Source organism: Asterias rubens, chromosome 9 (assembly GCF_902459465.1).
Source record: "Asterias rubens chromosome 9, eAstRub1.3, whole genome shotgun sequence".
In the NCBI taxonomy this organism is placed as follows: domain Eukaryota; kingdom Metazoa; phylum Echinodermata; class Asteroidea; order Forcipulatida; family Asteriidae; genus Asterias; species Asterias rubens.
In genome coordinates, this window is record NC_047070.1 from 18022676 (window position 1) to 18050471 (window position 27796).

A 27796-nucleotide genomic window follows, 5' to 3' on the forward strand; every position below is an offset into this window, starting at 1 on the left:
CTTACTGTAGCACCGTCATTTTCAGAGAATGAACCATGAACTGCTAAGAATATTGGCCGCAGCAGCCAAAAATCATTAAAGAGGGGCTCCAAGGTAAAAATTCAGTTTTGTGATGCACGCATTTTCCAATAGATATAGTCCTTATGAAACAGGGCTCGAATTTCACGCTGGACCGCAGGCCCGAGGCCAGTGATTTTAGCTTCGGTCCAGTAAACTTTATGCCGAACAAGTCCGGCAGTCTTGTGTTTTTGTTTATGCATACTAATATAGTTACTATTACAAATAATTATATGAAATATGTTATCTTTCATTAAAAAATGTATTTCAATCTCATTTAGAATAACAGTTTTTGTTTTACTTGTCGTCAAATCAGTGTTCTGAGCACGCTTGCGGAACGTCAATCCGTCCTTTTTTCACGTGCATCAGGCTGCATACAAGTTTTCCATTCAGTTTACTCATGCCCACACCTTGTACATCTAGTCTCAAACCATTTATGTTTATGCACCCGGGGAGTGAGCGAGCGGGGACGAGGGAGTGATGTGTTGGTACCCGGCGCGGCGGCACACCTTAGTACAGCGATGTTTGTTTACCACTGACCATGTATAAAGTCTGTTACCTTACAAAGGAGTGTTGAATTTGCATTAAGAAGGTCTGGATGCAATACCACACATCCCTGTGTTGCATGGATTAAGGAGTAAGGTCTTGTTGCCAAACGTCTTGCTTAGTATGGCTACCAACAGTGATGAGCTTCTGACTACTGCTGTCAAACTTTTGGTCAATCTTTTTTTATGACGATCTTTTTATGAATGCTGCACGTTGCAGTGTTTTGTTGGTGATTTGCCTATCAGATCGGATTTTTTTTTTTTGAGGCGGCGAGAATGACGTGAAGTAGGTATATGGAACTTTATTGATAGGGTTTCACAGCAAAAAAAAAGCCTCCTAAGGGATGAAAAAGGCCTGCTGTTCTATCGTGTTAACTTTTTTTTTTTCTAATAAAATTTTGGTCTTGTAAAAAAATCTTCCAGTCCAGTAAAAATTCTGAGCAACTAGCCCTGCGGTCTTGTGGATTTTTTCCCCAAATTCGAGCCCTGTGAAAGCGTGGACAAAATTATTACAAGTGTCTAACCTCATGCTAAAACGATGTGAATTGGATTTTGTTATATTGATACTTTTTTTGAATGAAATTTGAAGTATGACATCATCAGACGTCCAATGTTCAAGATTGCACAGTAGGGCTTTTAAAATCAGCGTGTTTTAGCCAAACTTTTGGTTCAGAATGACCGGTGAGAACCCTATAAGCATATGCATCTTTTTTTGAAATTCTTCCAAACTACAAGAACTAGATTCATTGTGTCCATATGGATGTATACATGAAGTGTTTATCATTGACAAAATACAGCTATTTCACAAAAATTAGAAGAAATTCACCCATTAAGTTTCCCTTTTACCAGGGAAATAAAGTGTGTATTATTCTTCAATTTTTTTATAAAAAAATAGACTTAGACCAGTGAAACATATGCAACTAAATGTAATAATGATGTACAATTTTGAACAATGAACAATGAAACACTGCGTCACTGTCCAATAGAGCAAGGACACAAAATCTTTTCAAGAGGGGGATACTGGAAAAAGAGTTTGGGGACAACAATTGAACACAGCCCCACATGCAAGGCAAAAATTATTAAAAACCCTCTTCGAACACCCCTCTCTGTTTAATGGAATATGTCTTGTGGTCCTGCTCCAATAAATATGCCCAATGTATTGAATTTGCATATGACTGACCCCCAGTTGACCTTGGCATAAAAAAAACTGCTTTAGTGGTCGGCAATGCAGTTCAATGCTTCATTACCCTTGCAGCAATCTGGAGTGGAGTATTGAGAGACCAATGAAATTGCTGTCTTTTTGTTATAATAAATATTATATTTTAACGGTTTCTGGTAAGAGAAGCAACCTCCATACATTTATGATGCTATGGTAAACCATATAAAGGAAGTGACAAACTAAAAACACAATTTAGTCATGTTTTTATTACATTGTGATTATGAATTACATGGGTACAAACAGTGTAAGGAATGTTTAAATAAAAAATAAAAAATTCTGCCAACATTTATGCGCACAACTTTCATCTTCTTATTGAGTGGGTCTACATCTATGGTAACAAAACCACCAAAATCCTCAAAAGTGCCCTACAGTACACTGGAATCAGTAGGGTTCAAGATACGCTCTCAAACAGTCTCAAACTTTCAACATACACTGACATTTTTTCAATGTATAATTCAGGGTTTATCCTTTTTAAAAGCACTTTAAGTGACTAACCAGCAGGATCAGTTGGCTTGTCATGTCCATCACCTTTTTCATTTAGTCAATATTGTAAATGTAATAGGGATGCTTTCCAACAATGAGCTGGTCAGGGACAGACAACTTGGAATGCATTTTTGCCTGGTCCTCAGGCTGCTTTTGTGGCCAGCGGACCACTGTTAAGGGAGAATGGTGAAACTACAAGCATAAGGAAAAAACTATGTGAAAGATCTCGCGTCAACTTCATAGTGCTGCTTAAGCAGAAAATATTGCTCGGTAATTTGCTGCTAAGGGAAAATGCGCAGAAAATTGGTCTCAAACTGTTTGGCGCTGGTAACCTTACTCTTGTAACTTTCAAGCGTAATTTTGTTGTACATTACTTAGCTTCTTGTTGTGCTTCACAGCAGATCTATGAAATCATCGTAGTAAAAATATCACTATCGGGTCTTGTACTTACAGATTTATGCACAATACTACAACAAGTACAGGGAATTGTAAACATCGGGTAGAAACCTTGAACCCTGTGCACAATCAGTGTGTACATTGTACAGCGTGATAAATTGTTGTACTTGCTCAGTATTGGAAGAAATTTGTTTACAGAACCACTACCTATACAACCACATGAAGGTGGAACAACACTGTATTGTACAGGTACAGTGTACATTCTACCAAGCATACATTTCATTGAAAACATGAACCTCTGCTCTAACACAAATTAAAACTTAATTTTACCATTGCAGCCTATTCGATAGGTTTTTATAACACTGAATGCATGTAATGCACACCCCTACAGACAAATGGAACAGTCGGTCACACATCATGAATCATGCATGTCTTTCCCATGGGCTCTTTGCATCTCATTAACCCAAAGCTTGATCCTGTTGTCCAAAGCGCAGTTCCCCAATTAGCAAGAAGAGAATAAAACCATACTGCCCTCTATATTCAACTGGCATACAATACTTTGTGTGTGTATAGTGCAAGAGTTGTGTAGGGGAAAGAAAAATCTGTTGCAATTTCTCCAATAATCCTTGGAGTTTTCAACCTTCATGATTTAACAAACCATTTTCAAACCAACCTAGAGTCTCTTCTTTTGTTGTACATTCTGAAATTCATAGGGGAGTATTTTGGAGCAAGGGGATTAAAGGTTTCTATTCAGAATTTAATCTGTGGTTCTGAAGCTCATGCTGTGACTGTCAGAGGGGAATTAACTAGCCCAATGAATGGCCAGGCTAATATCGAGCCAAGTCTTGGCCAAAATGGCTAATGGTGACACTTTGACCCCAGTGGAGTCTTTGTCCACGACCATTTTCTGTAATGTTCTCATTTACCACTTCTTCATGTAAGTCTTCGAGAAAGACTACTATACTCGAAACATCAGGAAATTAACTAATTTGTTTGCATGCCATCGGTCCTTTTGGTTGAAGCATTTTTTTTTTTTATTTTTTTTTAAGGGTAAAAAGGGGTTTGTTTGATTTGGTATTGTTATTAAACTAAATAATTGGGTGGATCATTACCAAGAGGCTAACTTAGATAAGTTGTTTACCACTTCTTTGCTGTTTTAATTACTCCCCGAACAATTTCACTGAAAGGCCACAGTCCCGAGTATAGATTGTAAAATGTTTTTGCAGTAACCAGTATCTCGTGAAACTACTGGCTTCCAACTAACCATAGTCATAACTCGCGAGAGCAGTAGCCTTGCCTGGAGCGGCAGTTTCGCTAGAGTATAATAATAATAATAAATACGAGAGCTCGGATTCACTATCACTGCGACAAACATTTAACGACCTGTCCAGAAGTCTAACAGTCCAGTCATGCATTCGCAGAAAATTTTATCAACAACACACAGATGATTAAAATGAATGAAAATTACCCTCTTCCCTAAGATGCGGTCAGTCCTTTCCTTTAAGCCATCTCTGGCTTGGGAATTGCAGACGAGGAAGGGACTCTTATAAATGGAGCTCATTGCTCAATAATGGGGGTTCCTTCCTACCCAGTTACAGCGTCTAGCACTGGTTGACCACAGAGAACTTAAAGGTATTATCTCATAATGCCTTTCCTTTTGACCCTCCAGTGCATCAAGTCTTAATCTACATACAGTTGAGTGGTAGGGCCATTCAGAACAATCAATATTTACAAATTGCGACCTTTTTTTATTTTGAAAATTTGGTTCTTCTGCTGCCACATACATGTAGAGCTCAAATATCTTCGTTTCAACAAGAAGAAACAACAATATGGAGTTCTATGTTTGGATCGTTATGCATCGAGCCACGTTTCCATGAAAAGCCCTTGAGAAATCATGTACACAAAAAATATTTGAATTTATAGAATATGTTGTGTGAAAGACAATCTTACTGTGTAGCCTACTACAGAGGGCAAGGCTATTTTCATGGACACTATTTTAAGAAAATCTTAAATCTTAAAGTCAATGGGAAACTTTTGAAGGGGTACCAAGGCCAAGACCGAGGGCAACAGAGGCCATATGCCCAGTACTGTACGTGTACAAGCTTTCTACATAGCTTCTGATTGGACTCTGGATGCCAAAAGGTACTCAGTCACCTAAATGTATGACTCAACAGAAAACATTCAGAAGTTATTAATTATTTTTCCCCCTGTTTAGAAAAAAAATACCAAGATATGGGGTCAGAATCTTATGAACAACTTGAAAATTTCCTTCTCGCATTACTGGTGAACTTCCTCGTTACAAGGGTGTGGTTGTTGTGCATTTCAAATGATGCAGTACAGTTCTGCCCAATGGGAAAAAGAGTGGTTTCCTCTTGAAAATTATTGAAAGCTGATTGTTTTTGGCACATTTGATTTTACAATCAAGCATGTAGAAGGGCTTTAGAAGTTTAATAAATCCCTGTTTACATACATTATTTCCCCCAAATCTCTAAAATTTGTTACGTTTCTTGGGAACATCTCAAGAAACTTAACAAATATAAAATAAATGCTTTACACAATAAAGCCATTCACACTATACCTACCTGTGTATTATACACAGGCCTTTTGTTTCTACATATTAAATTTTCACAACATTATTTGAAACAAAACTAAATTTCTGACGGGGTCCCTAGATCTGCCACAGACAGAGAGATAATTTTAATAACATAATGGTACAATCACAAACACAGCAAAGCTGTCTGCACTTGGCAGAGTGAAACAAAAGTACAAGCTACCTGAACACTCAGTGTGAGTAGAGAGAGTCTCCTTCTAATCAATACTTATTTTTTCCGAACAGAAACCTCTGATGTTATTATTGCGCCAGGGTCCTCATGGAATCAATGCAAGTGCAATGACTAAAGCAACACGACCGATTGGGATTGGGGGGAACGAGGGCGAGACTACAACGTCGCGCCGTCGTACTAGATGGGAATGTCTTTGGCGATTGTTTATTGTAGAAGGGAAGAAAAAGGCTGGGTACCAGTGATGTTTGTACGAAACCATACACTACATGTATCATCCAAACAAGTTATTTTGAAGATACATCCAGTTTTCCCAAAGCACAAGCTCGCAGAGCTGCTGATTCAGAACAATTTGTGTGCCACAACGTGCACAAATCAGTCGATTCGTGAACAAATAAAAGTAATAAATTATTCATTTCAGATTAAAACATCAAGAGATAACAATTTTGGTTGCTCCAAATTGCACAGTAGGGCTTTTAAAACAGCAATAAACACCAAGTAGAAAACATTTAAAAACCTTGTTTCAATTATCCCAAAATTAGCATAAACCCAACAAACCCAACTATTGTGCATCAAGCAATGTGGCCACAGCACTGATGAAAATTCTCTCCGATTTTAATAATACTCGGAATGGAAGCCAAATTGGGGAGGGGAAAAAATCTCTCCTCTGATCCCAATGTGAGCAAATTATGGCAGAATTGAGTTGATTGGTGTCCAACCCTCTAAAGCACGGTTATTAAAGCCCAGCCACACACAAACCTGATGCATAAGGAGAATCGCAATCAGGGATAATCTGTACTAATAGTGGGGCCATTGAACTTGTCCCGCATACCCATCATCACTATTAGTAGTAGGCTCTCTAGCCTGTGGCTGTGCCCAGTGGCAGAGCCAGTGAATTCAGAGAGAGAGGAGAGAAAGAGACTGCGCGAGAGAGGGACATAAGCTTGTTTAAGAGGCAGCCTATACTATAAGGGTGCGCTGCGGTTATTGAACCCTCACATCCCAAGCTCAGCAAGAAACCCTGATGATCAAGAGGAGAATCCCCCAGGAGTTCATTTGATTATCTGCAAGTGACTGATGAGAGATGAACTAATTGATATCTGAATTTCTCTTCCATTGTGCTGCGAGAGAGAAGGGGGTGAGAACAAAAATGTTCTGGGGAGAAAAATGATATCACGATTGGAAGGGGGAATGTGACACGGGGAAAAATAGATGTAGGGGGGCAGCATCAGGTTACATGAACTGACGCCAGATTGTAGGTATACGCTAAACTGATCTATCGTGACTCCATATGAAATGCATCCTCAGTGATCAAGTGGACGTTCCTTTCCTAATCAGTGTACACACAGCCCAGCCAGCCGAGACTGAATTTCAAAACATAAACACACAACCTTGTTTTATCAGAGTCTATTATTTTAACAAGTTGGCCCCTTTTATTCAGATCAATGGCCAAAGATACTTCAGGGTTGAAATTGTGCCAGCATGTAATTATCCCAATATTTGTCTTGAATTACACATACACAAAAGTAAACTGCAAGGGAGAAACTGTGTTGACTGAGCAATAATTGGTACCATTTCTAAATCAAGTTTAAGCAATCGATGGAGTTCCTTGTTTAACATTTTATAAATTTAAAGTAATTTGTTGCACCACTTTCCTACCCACCCACCCCAAACAGTAATAGTGAGCGGGTCTTTTGCGTTTACTAATTTGACACCACCACCGAGATGCACAAAAGAGACAATGCCCTACCTACGATCAGTCTGATTAACTCTCAGTGATGCTCAATTTATTACTCTCCTTTTTATAAGGCCTTTTGTCAAAATTACGTACCTTTGTATTGTTTGAAACTCACCCCCTGGGCTGCCATGTCAACCCATTATTTTTTTCTGTTACAAAAGCAAGACTGTTTATAATATCAATATTACTTATGTTTTCCGTAGTCCTGAATACACAAGTTCAGGAATTTTTTATGCAATATTTTTTGTAATTTTGATCAGGTGTTCTCCCCTCGGGACTCGAAATTAACACTGGACTGAAGCCTGAGGCCAGTGTTTTAAGCATTGCGCAAGTAAACTCATTACTGGACTAGTCAAGCGGTCATTGTGTTTTTGTTCAAATGCTGACTTTACCTAAGAAAAGAAATAAACTACGCAGTATTTCCAGCTTTTGTAAGAGCACAACAAGTAGCTAAGCACAACAAAATTATGATAACCAAAGTAGGATTACCAGCTAAAATACCATGTCACACTTATAAAATGTGACTGGTATCCTACAAATTTTGCAGAGCAGATAATCTTCAAGCAATTTTGTCTGCTTAAAACAGCTCTATGAAATTGGGCCCTGCTGGCAAACCCTAAACAAAGGCTATATAGTGATAGTTCCAAAACAAACATTACCTTGTTTGGAGGCGACCCATTTGCAGTAATTCATCATGTTCATTTCTTTCTTCTAGTTCCCAACAAACAACTGATTATTGTCTGAGAGTCAAACTTCGCCTCTCTATATCACTGGAGCCAGGCCACTGACGACCCGATAAGGGCCAAGCCCTTGTACATGATTTATGAGTTAACCTAGATACCCCTACATATTGGTGTACCAGAAATCCACGACTCGCAAATCATAATTCAATCCCATCCACATAGTCAAGATAAGTGTGTATACAACATTGGTTTTTCGTTGAATTGAATTAGCTTATTGCAACTCGTAGAGAGGGTTGAAGAGTACGTGTCTACACGTAGTGGTCCTAAAATACCATTGATAGGCCTTCCTCTGACTGTACTTGGTTTGAACTACACAGCTTGGGAACCCCCTCCCCCAACCCCCCCCCCCCCCACCCACTTCACCCTTCCACCAAACCTTAGTTGCTGTGTGCAGCTAGACCTGATCCTAATCACCACATTAGACCAATCGTTCCGGGGGAAGGGGTCTCATTACCCACCCCACAAGTCATTCTTATGATGAACCCCCGCCCAGGATGGGTGTAGTCTGAAATTACACTGTGGATTTACGAATGAAAATAAGGGTTACATGCGCAGAATGACGAAGACGCAGTTTGGAAAACACTGGAACAGGATGGCATTGCATTATTATGGTGTATAAATAAACCCTTAAAAAAAGATTTTGATAAGAAATTAGTCAGTCCCAATTTGCTGGTGACTGCTTCCAGGACACATTTAAGTTCTCACAAATAAGACCACTCAACTTGACAGTCTAACATGGATTTGGTAATAATTGTGTCAAATGCACACGGAAATAGAAATGAGCTGTTCCTTTGTCAGGCATGAAAATGCATTTTGTAAAATAATACAAAAAAGTGCACATCAAGACTTTGTACTTTTTTTCAGTTTTCAAAGACCCAGCTGAGAAACCACAAAATAAGGAAATCAGCTCATCTGCTGAAAAGTTGCATGCCATCTTGATGGTGAGAATCTTTTGAAAATACACATATCTCTGGTCAGCGTAATTCTTAAGGAAAATGGCAAAAAAATTAATTACCAAAATATTTGTGTTGAACAAAAAGCTTTGTCCTTATCAAACAAAACAAGAATAAGAGAGTGCATGTGCCTTGTTGCTGTTCGATTAACGGATGTAGATTGTAATGTATTTGTCACATTTGTTTATCTTGGCAAGACTGATCAGATCTTTCTTTCTCTGTGCAGTCATCTTTCTGGGGGTTTTCCCACTTCAAACAAATCCCCCAAAAAACAAACTATCAAAAGGCATGAAGGGGCAACATAGTTCAGACCCAGTTTAACATAATGAGATGGTAAAAAAACATTTTACATAGTCTTATCCTAGTGCATGTATCTACCAATAAGAACCAATATAAGAACCAATCAAGAACCCACACTCTGCTGATCAGACACATAAAAGTTTGAGTTTGGTGCTCTTTACATCTCAGCCATGCCAAGGTGTTCATATAATGTACAATGTACATCGTGGAGATGATTATCATTTAAGGTGGTGGCAAAATCATCTTGTGATGAGACTGAAGGCGCTTGAACAAACCAAAACATATTAAGACATGTTTTAAATTTAGAATACAATTTTGCGTTTCACTGAGGTGGTGCTGACTGCACACAGCAGCCACTGCCAGAAATAGAGGCGAACCCCTTTTCTTAACGATAATGTGTAACTGGGTTCTTTTACCTACATTACACAACACACAGACCTACAGCTTTACGCCCCATGCCTTAAGAACACAAGTGTCAAGAACCCACACTCTGCTGATGAGAAACATAAAAGTTTGAGTTTGGTGCTCTTTACATCTCAGCCATGCCAGGGAATTTATATTTACTATTGTACATCGTGAAGATGATTAACATTTAAGGTGGTGGCAAAATCATCTTGTGATGAGACGCAAAATCATAATTTGTTTACTTTTTGGTTCTTTCCATGGCACTTACTACAAAACACTAATATATTTTTTAATATTGAATAATGAATTGATGGAAGAAAACTCATGGTAGGTACTATCAAAAAGAATGATCTTGACCTTAAAGTGAAAGTCCCCTTGGCAAGAAAGATAACATAATGTCCAAACATGTACAGGTAGCATGTGTGTCAATCCTCTGCGCAAACGAACCCAAAACTAAGAGCAAGACAAGATGAGACATGTTTCTCTAGCTTGATGGTGAACACATCAATGGAATACAAACAAGTAATGTACTGCATAACGATATTATAACCATTTCATAAATATTATTTTCGTAACTTCAAATAAGAGAGAGCATAATGCCTGGGACCCAATTTCATAAAGCCGCTGAAGCAGAAAATACTGCTTTTAAAACAATTTACTGCTAAGCAGAAATGAGCAGGATATTATTCACCAATTGTACTTGTAATGTGACAGTTTGGCTGGTAATCTTATTCTGGGTTTTTTTGCTCTGCAAATTTTCAATAAAGAATTCAGACCGAAAAATTTGTTCATCAGAACATGAAAAGATTGGTCGAGTTTCAGGGAGCTCTCTGCAGAATCAGGGAGAGTTGGCAAGTACATGTATCACCCCCTCCCCCTACTAACCAGTGTTCACCTTACACAATTAATTCTTTTTCAGTCAACATGCAGCTGAAGTGTCTCGAGCACTGCCTCTTCTCTAAAAACAAAATTGCTCTGCTTGAAAACCATTCGTGGTGTCCCTTTAAATGGGATTCACTATGGCTTTGACTGCCTGATACAGCATGGGATTCCAGCAGGAAGCCGAGTGATTGGGATTTCGTCAGGTTGCCCTCTTCTATCACTGTCAACGGGACAGGGCACTGGGCGCATTGCTGTGTCATGGACTTAAAGGGATAGTCTAGTCACCTCTATTTTTAAACAGTACAAAAATATGATATTTAACAGTCAAACAGCCATGTCTGAAGTGACGCTAGGGTTTCAAGCTGTGGGTATATCACTCATCATTGTGTCTAGATAAACAAAACCAATGTTTTTCCTCATTCACATGTGTGAATGTTCAGGACAGCAACAAATGAAAACAATGACAACGGAAACCAAGTTTACAAATTCTTTGCATTGCTCAGACTTAACACAAAAAGGGGAGAGGCGGGAGCAGTCCAAAGTTTGCCAATTTGGACTTGGAGATGTGTGTACATGCAGTACTGTATGTGTTCCTATTCAATAGAACAAAACTTTTTTCCACATTTAAAATTTCATGACTCACATTAGGGATCTTGCAGAAAAAGAAAAAAACATATGAAGAGAAAAAAGGTCAAAGTAAATTGCGGAGAGTTGTCTAATCGAGCCCCAAACTCCATGAATTGAAAGATTCCATCTAGTGGCCTTAAAGTCATAGCTGTGGTCTTGAGAAGAATCATACATTGAATGGGAGGAAAACAAGATGGCCATTCCATGGAAAAGTCTCAGTTTCGATCCAGTCATGGATGCCTTTTAGACCATTTTTATATTATTTTTATTTTTGTTAGTTTTTTGCTTGTATCAATCAAAATTTACACAGATAGGAATGCAATTTGTGCGTATCGGCCCTATATGCTACAGCTTATCAAAGAGGACACTGATACATATCAAATTTTAAATCATCTCATCCCAGGATGATGCACTGCAGTGCTACAAACAATTTGTATCTATGGTACCATGGTCCACCAAAATAGCATGCCAATACATCCGACTCACATAGAAAAACGGGTTGAAAAGCACTTGTCAAGCCCAAGGCGGGCCTGGAACTTCTGTGTGGGTGAAGAACCTTTGCTCAAAAGGGACAACCATCAATTACAGTATCAGAAATTATCAAAGAAAATATCCTTACTATAATCAGCACCCTAACACATTTTAAATTTTTTTTCCTGTTGGTTCAACCTGTTTGTTCGTACATTCTTGTTCCTGTTTATGTTCCGTTTGTCCTTCAATCAGGCATCTCACCACAAGTCCTGACTTTTTGAAAATCCCTCCTTATTCATTTTGGATTTTGTATGGAGGATATATGTATACTTCGTATGGAAATCAAATTACTCTGGCTTCACATAAAACTTTCCAGATTGCTGTACTGTTAACCAAAGTTTGCTCTACATGTGATTGGCAGAATGTTTGAGACCTGTCCTTGATTATTGCAAAACTTTGCCATGGGATGTAATCCCCTGCAGTAATCACTAGATGGGATAGTAAGCAAAACTTCCTGTGTACACATCGTACAAATCAAGTGACGCACGAAAAACCACAGAGATCATTTAGTGAGACGGTTTTCCTTTATATAACTGTTACCCCAGTTCCTCCAAGATCTGAGCTAAACGCTAAGGCCTTGGACGGATGAAAGTTATTGAAATTGGCACAACCACCCTCCTACCAACCCCCCTAACAGGGCTCAAATTTTTGGGAAAACCCGTCACATCTAAAGGGTTTGACACTCAAAACATTTACTAGACCCGAATTGTATAAACAAGACCAGAATTGAAATAAGCAGAAAAAGTGTCTGTCACAGTTTTTAACAATTGAACAGTTTGAATTTGAGAAAAAAAAAGCACTAGACACAAAAGAGAAGATTGATCTTATATAAATACAAGTATTCTTCAATAATAAACATAACTATATTTGTCAGACTGACAAGTGAATACTTGAACACAAACACAAAACTGCTGGACTTGTCTGGACATGCCTTTACTGGCCTGATGCTAAATTCATTGGCCTCCGGTCCTGCGGTCCAGTGTTTTTCATGATTTTCCCAAAATCCTCAAGGGACTTACTGCATAAAAAGATAGCAGATATCTGACTTGATTTGATGCAAACCCTCAACAGGATATAAAAAGTGCACTCTTTCTTCTCCCCAGTCGATAAGTATGAGGTGCATTTGTACACATAATTTTCCAAAATTTACAATCTCATGATGTTAAACTAATTTAATGATCTTTGTAATGCATTGAAAGTGCTTCATTGTCAGAGTACTTTGCCCTATTCGGAGCACATTCGTCTCTACAGTATGTCTGTCTTGGGTCATTTAGTTGTCTTTTCAGAGGGAAATGCTTGACATCTCTACATTTGGACATCATGCAGGCAAGTTATCAGTTAGTCATAGGTTACATACATGCAAATTACAATGCCATCACAATGACTATAAAATAAGTTTAATTACAATGTAACATTACATAAAAAGTGGAGACAAACAAAACTCCCCTAAGTCAAGTTTCACTTCAAAATTATAGTTTTAAGTCAGTGCATAGATAAACTAAATTGAGTAAACCCGACAAGAACTCATGAGTCCATTTTAACTTGGCTGGTCTGTATCCACAAATGGTACATTTTCAGGGCACACAATCAGACAACTACATACACTCATTAATTGCACCTTGCCTGAACTCATTTTCCTGCGAACAGTATCAAGGGAATGGAAGCACTGACGACTTTCACTCTGGCATGTCTACAAGAGTCTCTCTGGGAACTTTGTGTCATCACTACCCTTGCTCTAGAAAGAGTGTGATCACTGAAGCTAATTATCTAAAACGTGGCTTGATTCTTTTTTTTAAAGATGGGTGTGAAATGTCATCTAGAACCGTAGACCAAGATAGTTTGTGATTACAAGCATCCTGACCATTTACACATCAAGATGTGTAAAATGAACATGCCCTGAATATGAATCATCCGCTTTAAATTACTAGTGTACCAAGTACATTTGGAGGGGGTAAAACCTTCACAGTTTTCTAAACAGCAGTACAACTTCACCTGCTAAGTCTTGCTTTCGTTTAACTTTTAATTAAGAAACGTAAGTTGGAGCAAACAGGGATCATTTCATAATAACCTAATAACCACTGGCAAAAATTTAGTCATTTTCCATTGTGCTTTATTACTTGATTTATTAAACATCAACTGGTTAGCCGACTTTTTCACCAGGTCATATTTTGTATAAACTAGCCAGCCGGAGCACTTGAAGAGAACTTTGACTGGTCCGTACAATGAAACTGTTTCAACTAGCTGTTCAAGGAGAACACTGTCATAGTGAGGCTGAGAATGCTGTGATAGTGAGGCTGAGAGGTGAAGTCTTACCTTTCTTCCTCGCTCTTGTGGTTGATTTTCCTGGATGCACACAGGGGGGTGATGCGGCATTGGCTGACCACTGCTCTCTGTAAACTCTGATCCAAGGAATCAGGGAATAAATGAAGACCAATATGAACTTTTGTTTTAGACAATGCAAATTGATAAGATATGTTGTATATCCTGAAGGGGATCCCTCTGCTACTGCTTCCCATGTTGTATCATAAACTTAGGTTTGATCCTTGGCCATGTGGCAGTTAACAGTTGTTTTGCTTCTGACTGAACTAAGATATTGACATTCGGTATTAGGGAGACGGTACGGTCACTTGTCCTGTCACTTTTCCTGTCACAACTCTCTGTCCAAAACCACTAAGGATGTCAAGGGCAAATGAGACGGGCAAAATATTGCAGCGGTCATACCTGACAAAGGACAGAGAGCTGTGACGATGCCTTACAACTCAGAATAAATTTCAATCAAATTCAGAATTATTGACTGCGGCATAAAATTTAAAATAGGAGTAAGTATATTTTTTTTATGTACGCCATACCCAAATAGGTAGCTACGGCTCTGGCTACAGCTATAGTACGTCCTTAGCAACACCCTTAGCAACAGTCGTAGCCATTACTTTAATCCATTACTTTAACAGCCTTAATTTAATCCAACAGCCCCTTCAACTATTGTGAAATTGTAAGCACCTATAAAGCATTGACCGTTATTAGAAACAATCCTAAGCAAAAGTGAAACTGCAGCAAGTTTAGCATGATGAACCAACAGTGAACATTCACATAACATACACACGATCGGAAAATCACATTGCAGCAACACACATCTCTGCATCACTTCAAGCATCACTTCAAATTTCAAGGCAAAAATGAGACAACAAATTACCAGCAAGGGGTAGATATGGTTGCTCTTGTGAGAGAGGTCAGTTCAATAGAAGCCATGTGATTAAAGATGGTTTGGGAAGGATGGGGAGACTGTAATATGGACTACATGACAATGTGAGAAATCTTTTGTGAGTAATAATGCACCATTCTTTGTCATACTGGAGCATTGAGCCTTCGATCACTGTCAATGGCAGCAGTGGGTATAATTATTTTAATTGGCATGACTCAATATGAAATTGGATGAGAAGTCACACAAATCAAACATGCAAAGCCCTAGACATAAATTGTATTACTTGTGTAGCATTATGTTTATTTTTTCATTCTGATCAGACATACACACTTTTGTAATGTACATGTATGCAGAATATATTTTAAATTTTCAAACAAACCTGTCTTTTTGTTAATGTCAGTGACAAGATACAACAGTACAACCATACATGTAGTACATGTACAACAAACTACAAACTCACATCAATTGGGGCAAGTTTGATAATGCAGGAAATATTGACCAAGCAACTATACAAATTCACTTGACAAAGCAAATGTTTTTTATGTTTCTATGATCAGCTGTATCCACGAATTAGAATTTAGATTGCATTTAACTAGCAAAAACAAAAGTTGTCCCTGGTGTGCTTAGTGTGTATAGCCGTGTTTTCTAATGGACCTGGACCCAGCCTGCTCCAAAGAAACACAAACATCCAGTTGGTGGTAAAGGGTAAGAAACCACCTGTCTCCATCATTTTCTTTAGAAGACCTCAGCAGGGCATGACAAGACAGCAGCTGGGCAGTGAACTGGGGCAATGGATGCAGCTTAACTGCTTGGCAATGTTTGGTTACCCATGGGGACCAGTGTGACATAGTGATACTAACAACAAGACAGGTGGATTCCTTGGTCTACTAGAGTATTATCAATGTAAGACAGAGTACCAACAGAAGCAGTACAGTTAGGCCGGTTCATTCTCCCAGTGAATGCGAATGCGGTACCAATTTTGACACCACAATTTCCCCAAAAAAGGTTTGCTATGCTTAACTTCTGCGAAACATTCGCTATGGAAACACCAATGTGACGTCAAAAAACACTTCGCATTCACATTGCAGGAAGTATAAATCCGGCTTTAAAAGTGTGATGACTGATAGCCATGGTATGTAAAAGACCATAGTGATATTGTGTCAATGCAAAATCAACGTTAAAAGGATTCCGGTTGAAGTCTGAATCCAAGCAACATCCCAACCATTATGGCGAACTGATTTTGAAGCAATCTGGTACACAAATATAAAACCTGGCACCACTGCATCTACAGTGTGGATTTTTTTATTGGCAGCTAATACTGAGCTAGATTTATTTTTTAACTCGTCCTTAATTTTGGTTTTTACAAAGTTAGAAGTTCTAGCTCTCAGACTTTTAGACTAAAATTAAACAATTACATTCTTTGTCCTCACCAATCCTGTATAGAACCTTAAGGTGAAAGGTGATACAATTAGTGTATTAAATCCAGATAAATGTTACAAACTAAATTGTTATCTTTGGGGGGAAAATTGTTTCTCAAAAAGGTATGTAAAAGAGATTTCAGGCTATTTAATCACAATTTGTCATATTTTTCCAATGGCACAAAACGGTTGTTTAGCACAATATGCAGCACTGGATCACTTTAATCGAGGCATAATTGTCTTAGTATTCAGTGTAACCATGGTGTAACTGTTCAACTTGCATGGTGGAAACAACTCTTAATTTAATTGAAAATTGAACTAGAAGGGAATTGAACACATCCTGAGATACATTGTGCAGCCTAGGCTGACACAATGCTGTCTAGAAAAATTATCAAATTAAAACATGAACGCAAAAACATCCACTGCAGTGAAATGTGCCCTCACTTTGCTGTTAATAGGTTAATACTTCGGCAATGATCCAGGAAAAAAAAAAAGTATTTCTATCCACAAAGTTTGCCTGAAATGCCCCTGTTTATAAGAAACCATAAAAGTACGTCTTAGAAATTCTGAATCTCCAAAACTTTAATTTGGGGGTTCTAAGGCCAGAGATAAAGCTGGTACCCGCATCACCTCGCTAAATGTGGATGGATTTTGTTCTTTTTGAAAGGCTGTGACAGTTGGTCTTTTCTCAACAAATAAACATGTTATACAGCAGAAACTTTCACAGGTGACTTAGGTTGTATATTTCTTGATAATTTGACCTTTAAATCAGCATTACGTAGACAAAAAGCAATCTATGGTTCTACCTGTAAGTAAATTACAATTGCAAGAGTTTTCTTACCTGTTTTGTTCAAGCAATGTTTACTTTAACAGGGTATTGAAGCGCTGCCTAGCTCAAACAATAAAAACTCAATCCTTCTTCCCTTTATATAGAAAGAATTCACCAACTTCCCATTGGGCGTTATGGCATTTCACCAGATCAAATTTCCACACAGATTTCTGAGCATGACTGTATATGACACAAAATAATGCCAATTCAAAAAAGCAGACGGCGCCTTCACACAAACTCAAGCCCCTTTTTGAAAGATAAATCCATATCATTCCCATCCAAAAATTACTTTCACTCCAATTCTAAACTCCTTCAAAATAACCTTAATCTTCTTCTCTGTATAGAAGTAGGACTCTGCTATGACCTTTTTATGGTGTACGTGAGCATACATACATGTACGTACATTGTTGCTACAAAAGCACGCAGATATTTCTTACATGTAGTTCGTCATTAAAATTTTCCTTTCTGCAATTAGCCTCCCTGACTAACACAGCTACCTACCACTTATTATGCTACACGTCCATTCTGTTGGTTTAAAACCAAAGATTTGTAAGTTGCTGAATCCCGATTAATCAAAACAAATGACAGTGTCCTGAAAACTAATACTAGAAAATTTAATGCAAAGTAATTTACTAATTACAAATCCTGTACTTTTTTGTCATACTGTTTTGAGTGGAGAATGCTGGTTGGAACTAATGGCGTGAACTGAAGATGTAATGTACTTTAACCATGTATACATTTATATGTGTAACATTAATATCAAAGTAAGGTTATATCAAGTGCCTCAAAGTGCTGAATCTATCACTATTTATTCTGAGCACTATGGCGCCATTTGCCTTCAATCTGAAAACATGTCCACAAGTCCATGTCGCCATTGTGTATGCAACAGTGCATTTACATGTAGTTCTCAAGTCAGGAGAGAGAGAGAGAAAGTTCATGCCTTCTGCAGTTCATGCCTGCACGCACAACCAAAGTGACCTCAGCAAGCGTCTCACAGTCAGGAACTATGTATGCACAGGTCATGCTGCACAGGGATTTCTTCCCCAGAAATGTATAAATATTGTGCAGTTAAAGGGAAGGTATAATGTTTGGTAATCACTATTAAAGTGTGATGCAGCATATGAACAGACACCAAGCCATTACTTATTCCTCAGATTCAAACAATTCTAATCAACAGGAGGCATTTCAGACTTAATATTTTTGCAGGATGCGTGCTACCATTACCAACATTACGCTTTTGATAGTATTATTTACACAATATTTTTTAGTGTCAATAAATGATGGGCCACCTTTGATTTAACATGATTTAACTCAGTCATGTAAACAGAAAAATTCACCCCAGCACTGTTGTTGTTATTCCACAAACAATTTGATGAAAACATTATACTTTGTGAACTGTCACTATGTTAGTCAGTATAAATACAAATTTCAATACTATTTCTCTTCAATTTTTAACAACCGATTAATTGAAAAGAAGTTGGTTATTGCCAGCATGGTAAATACCCATTTTCTGGCAGTTACTTCCCAATTCCAACTCTTCCAATAAAAGCCTGCACCTTCAGTATTACAAGTGCAAACCATCTGATGCTCCCTGTTCAAACACAGCCCATACACGGGACTCCACACTGCAATCCATACAAGACAGTGCCACACTCCAGACACACTCATAAGCGGATGGCCTATTGTTGGCAGACACAAACAATCGCTCGGGCTTCAGCATGCAGGACTTCGCCTCCGATGGCGGGAGGGCCTCGGCCAGCGCACGTGTGGCCTACTACAACTGATGGGATTATACACATATTGAGCCGGATGGAGGACTGATGGAAAGGGTATTGCATACATGCCATACACACGTATCAACTGATGCAATCAACTGATTATTAATATTCCAAACGGATCATAAATGGATCAAAAATGGTCTGTACAGGATCTTGAATGAATACCACACTTCAGTTTCTAAACTTTCCCATCCTCTTCAAATCCTTTTGTTATTCAGTTTTAGTTTCACATCCTGCAAGCGAACAAATTTTTTTAATGAATGAATCCATACAATTACCAAAAAATACTCGGCTACCCTGAGCCACCTGTACACATTTGTTAGGGCTGCTTCCTGTTTCCAACTCACTACAGATCCTTTTTTTAGGAACCACTTCTGGTTTCAGTTTTTTGTGAATCAAATTTAAGCTGGTTATTAAATAATTTTGAAGTAATTCTTCCCAGTAGGCATCTATGGAAATATAGAATACCAATACCATTGTCCACCATTGTTTACATGTGGGATGATTTGTTGCGAAGAGGTTTACACTTTTGGTTAAAAGTTCAAAACTACAACGAATTGAACTTCCATCTTAAATTTAACAAAAATAAATAATATATTAAAAAAACTTAATACAAATACATGCAAAACAAGTAGGATTAGGAATATTTTATGGAGTACATGGGCCGACCTACATGTATCCATGATGTTTGATTTAATAGATACTTTTGGGTTATTTATGCACAATTTTTTAGATTTTCCAATAAGAAAAAAAAAGGGGAAAAATCTGACTAAATTATGAAAAAAAAAATTGTGCCTGCTTGTCAATACAAAGAAAAAATTATGCTCATAAAAAAGGTCAAAAATTAAACATTGAGCAAAATTTCAATCTCACAAATTTTTCATAAAGCCTTTGAGAAAGACTCTGCTAGGGTCCAATTAAAACATCAGGCAAATAACTTTTAACTGCACGTTTTCCAGAAATAACTGTCCATGAATGAAAATATTTTCTACGACATGTCGTCCAAAATAATAAGCATGTCTAAATTAAGCTCAGAAAGCTGACAAGGGGTCTAAGCACACTCGTGTCTTGATTCGCTGCATAAAATATGTGGATTGGGTTATTTAAACAAAATTAAACCTGGGTGAAAGAGGACCCCCTGAAGAAATATTCTGCTGCTCAAGGACTTGAAGGAGCGAGGAGCGAGACAAATGCAGCTTTCTCACATTTCATGCGATCAAGACTGGTTCTATACTAAACCAGGTTCTCTGAGATTGTGAAGACAAAAAATTGTAAATGACTTTCATGAACAAGTTGTTAAGTTTATGCTGAGCTTTGCATGGTTTTTTTTTCATATAAAGCCAACTATACGAAAATGTATTTTATGTTTTACTTCAGATCAGATGATTCTAAAGTCAGAAAGGTATGATACAAATGTAGGCCATAAGTTTTTGGATGACTACTAAATTGCATTCAATCCTCGACTATATTTACAACCAATCTTGAGGGGGGAAATTTGTTTACACTAAACTTATTTATAGAGAGAACCTGGCACAGGAAGAAAAATAGGCCTGGAATAACCTAGAGGTCATGGAGGCAATGGCCTCTGTACCCTGGGCTTGGTCTTGGCCTTGGTGCCCTGTCTAAATGTTCCCATCTGCCCATGGACTTTAAAGGGTATATGTATCAACAGATTTACATTAAACTTACACAGTTTGAAGATTATGATAGTAGAAAGCTTCCCTTGAAATTTTACTTACTGAGGTGCTGTGGTTTTTGAGAAATGAGTAAAAGTAATAATTTTCGTCTCAGTTTTAGCATGTAAAAACGTATTAACCAGTTATGCTATGGTTTTGGTATAATATCATAACTGGTTAAGGGGATTTTACATGCTAAAATAGTTTTGGTCTCATGAGACCAAAACTATTTTGTGACTTGTTTTACTCATTCCTCAAAAACTACACAACCTTAGTTAGTAATATTTAAAGGGAAGCTTTCCACTATCATTATCTTCAAACCCTGTAAGTTTAATGTAAATCTGTGGACATTTTGAAAAAGTGTCCGAATCCTTTAATTAAGCCTTTTTGATGACAGTGCCCTTTCTCAAAAATGAAATTCCCGGCTTACACATAGTACTTGAGTACTAAAAAATTAGGCAACTTGATAACACCCAACAAAAAGTGAACTACAATGGCTACAAAACAAATAAAATATGGAATCTACTTCCACATGTGAGTGTCTTCTTATAACCTGGAACTGCAATATTTTCCAGAATATGCCTATAATAGCGGTTATGAATTTATTTTCATGAAAATGAACTCGCTTAGTACATTCATGAAAATGAACTGGCTTATATACCGGCTGGCTTAAAAGGTTCTTTGTTTTTAAAGATATCTATAATCTTTTCAAAATAATCAGGGAAAGGGAGCACAAAACGATTGCAAATTCTGGATTATTAGGTTCATTTTTCTAATCCAAATAAATGTAGAGTCACTTTCATATTACTTTTGAGTTATACATGTATTTCACTTTGAAGCTGTTTTGTCAGACTGGCAACCAGGTGCAATGCTCCACTACCTTTTTACCCTTTCAACATACAGACGACAACTACTTATTTGGATTTAAAATAATCCATGATTTACAAGCAATCGAGGTGAACTTATTAAACGATTGCAAATTCTCATTTCAGTTCTGTACTTGCCAAGTGCAACACCTGAATGTGTACAGAGCTACTGTTACAACAATCTAGCAACAAGAAGTAGCCCTAGCATGATTGTGGCTCAGTTCAGTGATCTGTACTCGCTTGAAATAGTTCGCATGTTTGACAAAAAGGGCCCCAAACTTTGAATCACTAGTCTCGCCAACAAGAACAAATGAATTTTTGAAAATTTTGATATGAATACATCTGGACAAAGTATTGAGTATGGCATTGATATTAAGAACACATGATGAAATTTGGAATGCATGAAAGAAGCCTACATATATAAAACTCAAAATTAAAACAATGCCTCAGGCACATTGTCATAACTTGGAAAACTTATTTATACGGCAAGTAAACTGCTTTCAGTAAGGGCAATTCCTCTAGTTTATTTTTACAAACTATATTTTGTTATTTGTTAGAAATCTACAGGTCTGATCTTAACGTGAGCTTAATCTTTTGTCTGTGCATGGCAAGTTCACCTGTTTACCTGTTTTTGGGATAGTCTGAAGACCAAGGGAAGGGAGGTCAATGAAAAATCCTGAAATCAGGAAAAACTCCTGACATACCCCAGGCAAGAGTTTGCGTGACTATAAAATATTATTTTGTCCGCAAATTGTATGGAAAATGTTATACAAATATTGGATACAGGTAAGTGCATTGTCGCAAAATAATAATGACATGGTGAAATTCAGACTATTCCATTTCATGAGGCGAAGCAGGTTGGAAACTGAAAAGCCAGATTTTACGATGTGATTCTAGTCCTATTCACAAATGAAATGCATTCAACATTAATCTGTAATTCACATGGACTCTTGTGTTTTAGAAGTTTTTACTCAATAAAAAGAAGGTGATCCCCTCGCTGCCCCTTCCCAGTTTGTATCGCAATTTAGGTGTGATCCCTGGCTAAACGGCAGTTAACGGTTGTATGACTTCTGACTGGCACCAACAAAAATATTGACAAAATAGGGACACCGCCAACATACATGTAGGGCTAGATAGCTCAGTTAGTACAGCACCGACACGTTCATCCGGAGGTCGATGGTTCGAATACCACTCTAGAGTCATTTCTTTGTTCAACCCCCAAAATCATTTCAAAACTTACCCAGTCAGTTTCCCTTGTGGTTTATATGGATAAATAGAAAATAGACATGATAACTTGGGGTGCACCCCACACTCTGAAAAATTCTAGATTCTAGAAAACCCCTTCTTAACAGCATGGCAACTCCATGTAGGCACAAACCTTGTTCGTCATGACATGACCTTGCCTTGATAGGACCAACCGGGCGGGGAATGCTATCAAGCGCTTTCAAAGCATCCTATAATTATCCATGTAGGACTCCTGCATTAAATTTTGGAATGTTGAAGCAGGTAACATGGAAAAACATAGGATGAAAGTGACACCAGGACTCAAATTTTACACTGGACCACATGCCAGAGGCCAGTACATGTAGTTTTGGTGTTGGGCCGGACACTTTTGACTGGACAAGTCCGGCGGTCTCGAATATCAATAAGGAAATCAATGTGTGGTGAAGAGGTTTTCAACTAGTGGTTTAAACCCAACAAGGCCTGGTTCTTGATAATTTTACTAAGACGAAGTCGAGGTAAATTATCAAGAACCAGGCCTCGGCGGGTTTAAACCACTAGTTGAAAACCGGTTTAACACATTGATTCCCATTCATAAATACCTTTTCGGTAAAAAAACATAGATCAACACTTTTTGGTCAAAAAGTAAAATAAATGCAAAAATTATAATTGTTAAATGATTTCTTTCATGAAATGGTAAGGCCCTCGGGTAAACAACTCCTTATAAGGGAATGCTGTGCGCGTTGCGCGTATCGCATGATGTGGCACAACTGTCTCGGCCTTTGCTCTCGACCAATAGGAATGACAAAACTGTCTTATAAGCACAGATGAAGGCTCGCGTGTCACCCCCATGTTTCAAATTTTTTTACTGGTCATTAACAAAGGTTTATACACACCCACGTGACGCTCTCTCCACCAATAGGAATAGCGAAATTGTCTGAGGTATTTATGAATGCAGAATAATACATCATATACCTCACTATAAACATCTTGAACAAAAAACAATACATAATGTTTTTTGCTGTTCAAATGTTGAATTTTAAGTCTGATAAAATACCTTTCAATCATACTGAGTAATGACTTTTAAATGAAGTATTCTTCATACCTACAAACATCGTCACAGTTGGTACTTTATAAATAAAATCACTCCAGCTAATTTTAAAAGCCACTGTCTTCCTGTCAACTGTTTTCCAAAAACACAACATAATTGGAAGGTTTTAAATGATGACGGATCAGTTTGAGTTTTGGTACATTTTCCACTACTCTGAAGGCTACGATTTACATGTAGCTTTAGAGTAAAGACTAGTTAGTAAGACTCCTACTTGGGTAAAAACGTCAGGCCATTAACAACATCAAAACATTTTGATTGGTTAGCAGTTTTCTATCAAGTAGTTAAGCCCAAATAATTTTTTTACTTAATAAACACTGATAAATCTCAAATTTCTTGAACATGTTACCTTGGTAACTTCTTCGCCTGGCTGAAGTCTCCCTGAGATCGTATCCGGGTGAATGAGTTCTGTCTACCGGTGAGTTCTGCTGTAACAAAGCAGTTGGCGATCTGCAATAGTTCAGATTTGTCACGGAGGATGTGGACGCTAGTGAGGACAAAGTGGACGTAGTATAAGTTCTACTATTGCATCCAGGTCCCAACATGGAACTTGTCACAACCTGACCGAGTGCCTCTGCTGCAGAGCAGTCTATGAAGGGAATCAGTGCATCATCCTGTACAGTGCTGGTTGACTGGTAGTTGTTACTGCTGGCGGTACTGCTGTTGTAAGGTGGGCTGGACCTAAGATGACGCCGTTTCCTCACACGTTTGGGCTGGACCTGGTCAGACTGATCTGCTTTGGACTCAGTGTTCCCTAGTGATGCTATCCGCATACTCGTTACTCAAAGTGGTCAGGTCAGGTTAGCTCTTCCTGCTTGCACTGTAGGAAGAAAGTATAACTCTGCTTATTAAGTTGCCCTACTGAAGATTGGTCAAGTCCCAATTTACACAAAGTCTCTCTTTATCCTCAAAAATGTTTTAAAGAATGAATGGTACTTTCCCCTGTTAGTTAGAGTGCTTTATAAATACCTTGTATTATTATTATTATAAAGAAGAGCCTTAAAGGGCGTCAAATTTAAAGTGAATTGTTTAATCTTAATTGAAGGTTAGTTTTTTATGAAAACTGCAACCCTAGCAAACACCATTTGAATTACGTTGCTGTTGTATAATTCATCAATCGCGCCAGGAACTGTAATGGTAACGGTGCCCACAGCCAAAACTCAGTGTTTGGAGAATATTTTATTAAATTTAAATGAAACATTACTTTAAAAAGAGTTATCTCCCAATCCATGGCAACGTGACAATGATATCGTAACAACTATCATCCAAAAACAAAAACATTGTGATTTAATAACATAGTATAAAAAGTGTACACCAAACATATCATTATCACCCCGTCACTCAATATCACTTTTAAAAAATGAAACCGAGGAGAAACATTACTGCTAATACAGTTTAATATAATATTATTGGTAATGTTAGTTACTGTGCTACAGTGTCTGTTAGTGTTGTTTTAGTTTTCCACAATAAAACTTTGAGAGGCACTGTATAAATTGTCACTGTCAAGCCCCTGGCCTACACCAAAGTCTGCCAAAGCAAAGTAGGCCTATATTGTTGGTTAAGTTCCTTCTTTTCTTGTTTTACTTTGACCACCAACTTTGATTCCTGTTTACCGCGAGACTGTGCAAGCTCCACCGGTGACAGAAGCTCAACGGCTGTTTTATGTGAATTTAGCTTGGGTATTTTTCGTGAACTACATAGCACGTGCGCGTAAAAAGTACACAAGCTTAATTCACATAAAACAGCCGTTGATTTGTATTCGTGCCCTCACAGGCCCACAGCTCGGCAGGCCGATGACGTCATGCTGATTAGCATATTCCAAGATGGCTGCGCCGTGCACGAATCAATTAAATTAGAGTCGGCAAAAGGTAGCGTTATCGTTAAAAATTTCTTTTAAATTTTTATTTGTTTCACTTTTCAATACACACAAAGCAAGCTAAGAGTTAGGTGAACACATTCAGCCGGTTTATACTGCCGGGTGGCTCGTAGATAAGGCGCCAGAATTTTTTTTTTTTCTTAGCTGTATGAGAAAATGGTGTGGACGTGTGGCTAAGGATTCAGCTATCCTTGGCCACACAAGTGGGGCTATGCCTACTGTAAAGTGTCATATGATTTAATATATTTTGTCCTTTTTGGGGGGGCTGTGTGTGTGTGTGTGTGCGTATTGGTACACGTGAAATTAGTTGCGATAACGTAACCCTCCTGCCGACGGCGGAGCCGGAGGGTTACGAGTCACTCCCATTCGATGCAGGGCGAAATGGTCAAACACGTACAATTTCGACAGCTAGTCAACAGATTTGCTCAATTTTACCCCTCTCGAAAATCATGACATAAATTCTATAAACACGACCTTAATTCTCAATATCTAATGAATAACATTCAAAACACCATTGAGAAAGTATTTTGAAATAAAGTACAAAAACTTACCAGATCCCGGAGCGAAACAGTCACAAATTTCCCAGGTTCTATTTTGAACCTGTTGCTTCGACATTTTGTGACTTCCCAATGTTCATTGCTGTTGGACTAAACCATTCTGTAAAAGGGGTGTTATAAGGCAGCGCGACAGTGCGTGTGCGCTGTCCGTTTACTATGCCCGCTGTTCACTCACTTAAAGCACTGCCGCATTGCAGCACCCCTTGTAACACCCCTTTTACAGAATGGTTTAGTCAAACTCGGCTAAGGCTCAGTCGGCAGGTAGTCAATTCAATTGGCTGGTACCTGCGGTTGGGTTCAGCGCTTGGGGTCAGCGCATGGTAACCAGCGACAGGTTCAAAAATAGAACCTGGGAAATTTGTGACTGTTTCGCTCCCGGAATCTGGTAAGTTTTTGTCATTTTTTTTTCACAATATTTTCTCAATTGTGTTTTTGAATGTTATTCATTAGACATTGAGGATTAAGTTCGTGTTCATAGAATTTGTGTCATTATTTTTTAAAGTGGTAAAAAATGAGCAAATCAGTTGACTAAAATATTTCGCCCTGCATCGAATGGGAGTGACTCATAACCCTCCGGCTACGCCGTCAGCAGGAGGCTTATGTTATCGCAACTAACGTGAAATCAACTTGATAAACTGCCTAGTTAAATTAAAATTAAAGAAAAGTAAAAGCACAGCAGTTCATAAGTTATTCTATATTTTACCTCTGTCCATGATTCAACCATAAACTGGCCAGTCCAAACAAAAAATGTTTACACTGCTTTGGTTATAATAATTATCAATATCATGGGAAGTTGGCACTGTATCTTTGTTTTGAAGTTCGAAAAAGAGATACAAAAAAAAAGAGAAACACACAAAAAAAGGGAAAAGTTTCCGTATGGCCATGATGGCGCCACCACTTTTTCATTAGATATATGAAATAATATATAATAGTAGGCTAATTTAGCATCTATTAAATTTACCTCAACTCAATGAGATATTCTTTTTGTAAAAATTAGTTAACAAAGTGGTGGCGCCATACGGAAAGTTATTCAAAAAAATTAATACAATGCAATGTGTCAATCTTTTCAATACTTATGTCATCATGTGTACCGCTATAGTTTTATAGACTAGAGACTTGTGACTTTTTGTGTTCACTTGGCCCTTGCCTTGGCTTGGGACTGCAGTGCTACTGCTGGACCGGTGCTACTGACTAAGTAACTGGCTAGAATGCGAAGACGACCTCAATAGTGAACACATCAGTGCCAGGCAGCGAGAGACCCAAGTTGACCCTTTTTAGTTCTGCTGTCTGTATAGCGAGTGACCACTCATTGCCAGCATAGCAATCAGCCTCTTGTGTGCACGACGACGAAACCCCCAAACAATTTTTTTTCTTCGAACCATTTCCAACTCAACTGTACAGAAACAAATACTCTACATTAAAACTATAACATGACATAAATGTACTTACTGATTTCTCGATACTTGTCTCACATGAAAAACGTTGGGAAAAACAAGGACGAAACCAGAAAAAATTACGACAAATATGCTGGTCCTCCTGCTGCTCTCGACATTCGTGCCTGACTATTTCTCTACCTGCAGAAATTCTACATGCGCAGAATACGCTCATA

The 27796-nt window shown here is 38.1% G+C and overlaps 1 protein-coding gene across 1 annotated transcript; it reads right to left on the reverse strand.

Annotated features, from left to right (window-relative positions):
• Positions 1-6475: 6475 nt before the first annotated feature.
• On the reverse strand, positions 6476-27747 carry LOC117294310. Its single transcript, XM_033776670.1, has 4 exons — positions 27637-27747; positions 24104-24574; positions 13777-14058; positions 6476-6501 (listed from the first exon to the last, which is right to left on the reverse strand). The coding sequence occupies exons 2-4, from the start codon at positions 24525-24527 to the stop codon at positions 6476-6478; spliced, it is 732 nt and encodes a 243-aa protein (XP_033632561.1). The 5' UTR covers positions 24528-24574; positions 27637-27747.
• Between the last annotated feature and the right edge of the window lie 49 nt (positions 27748-27796).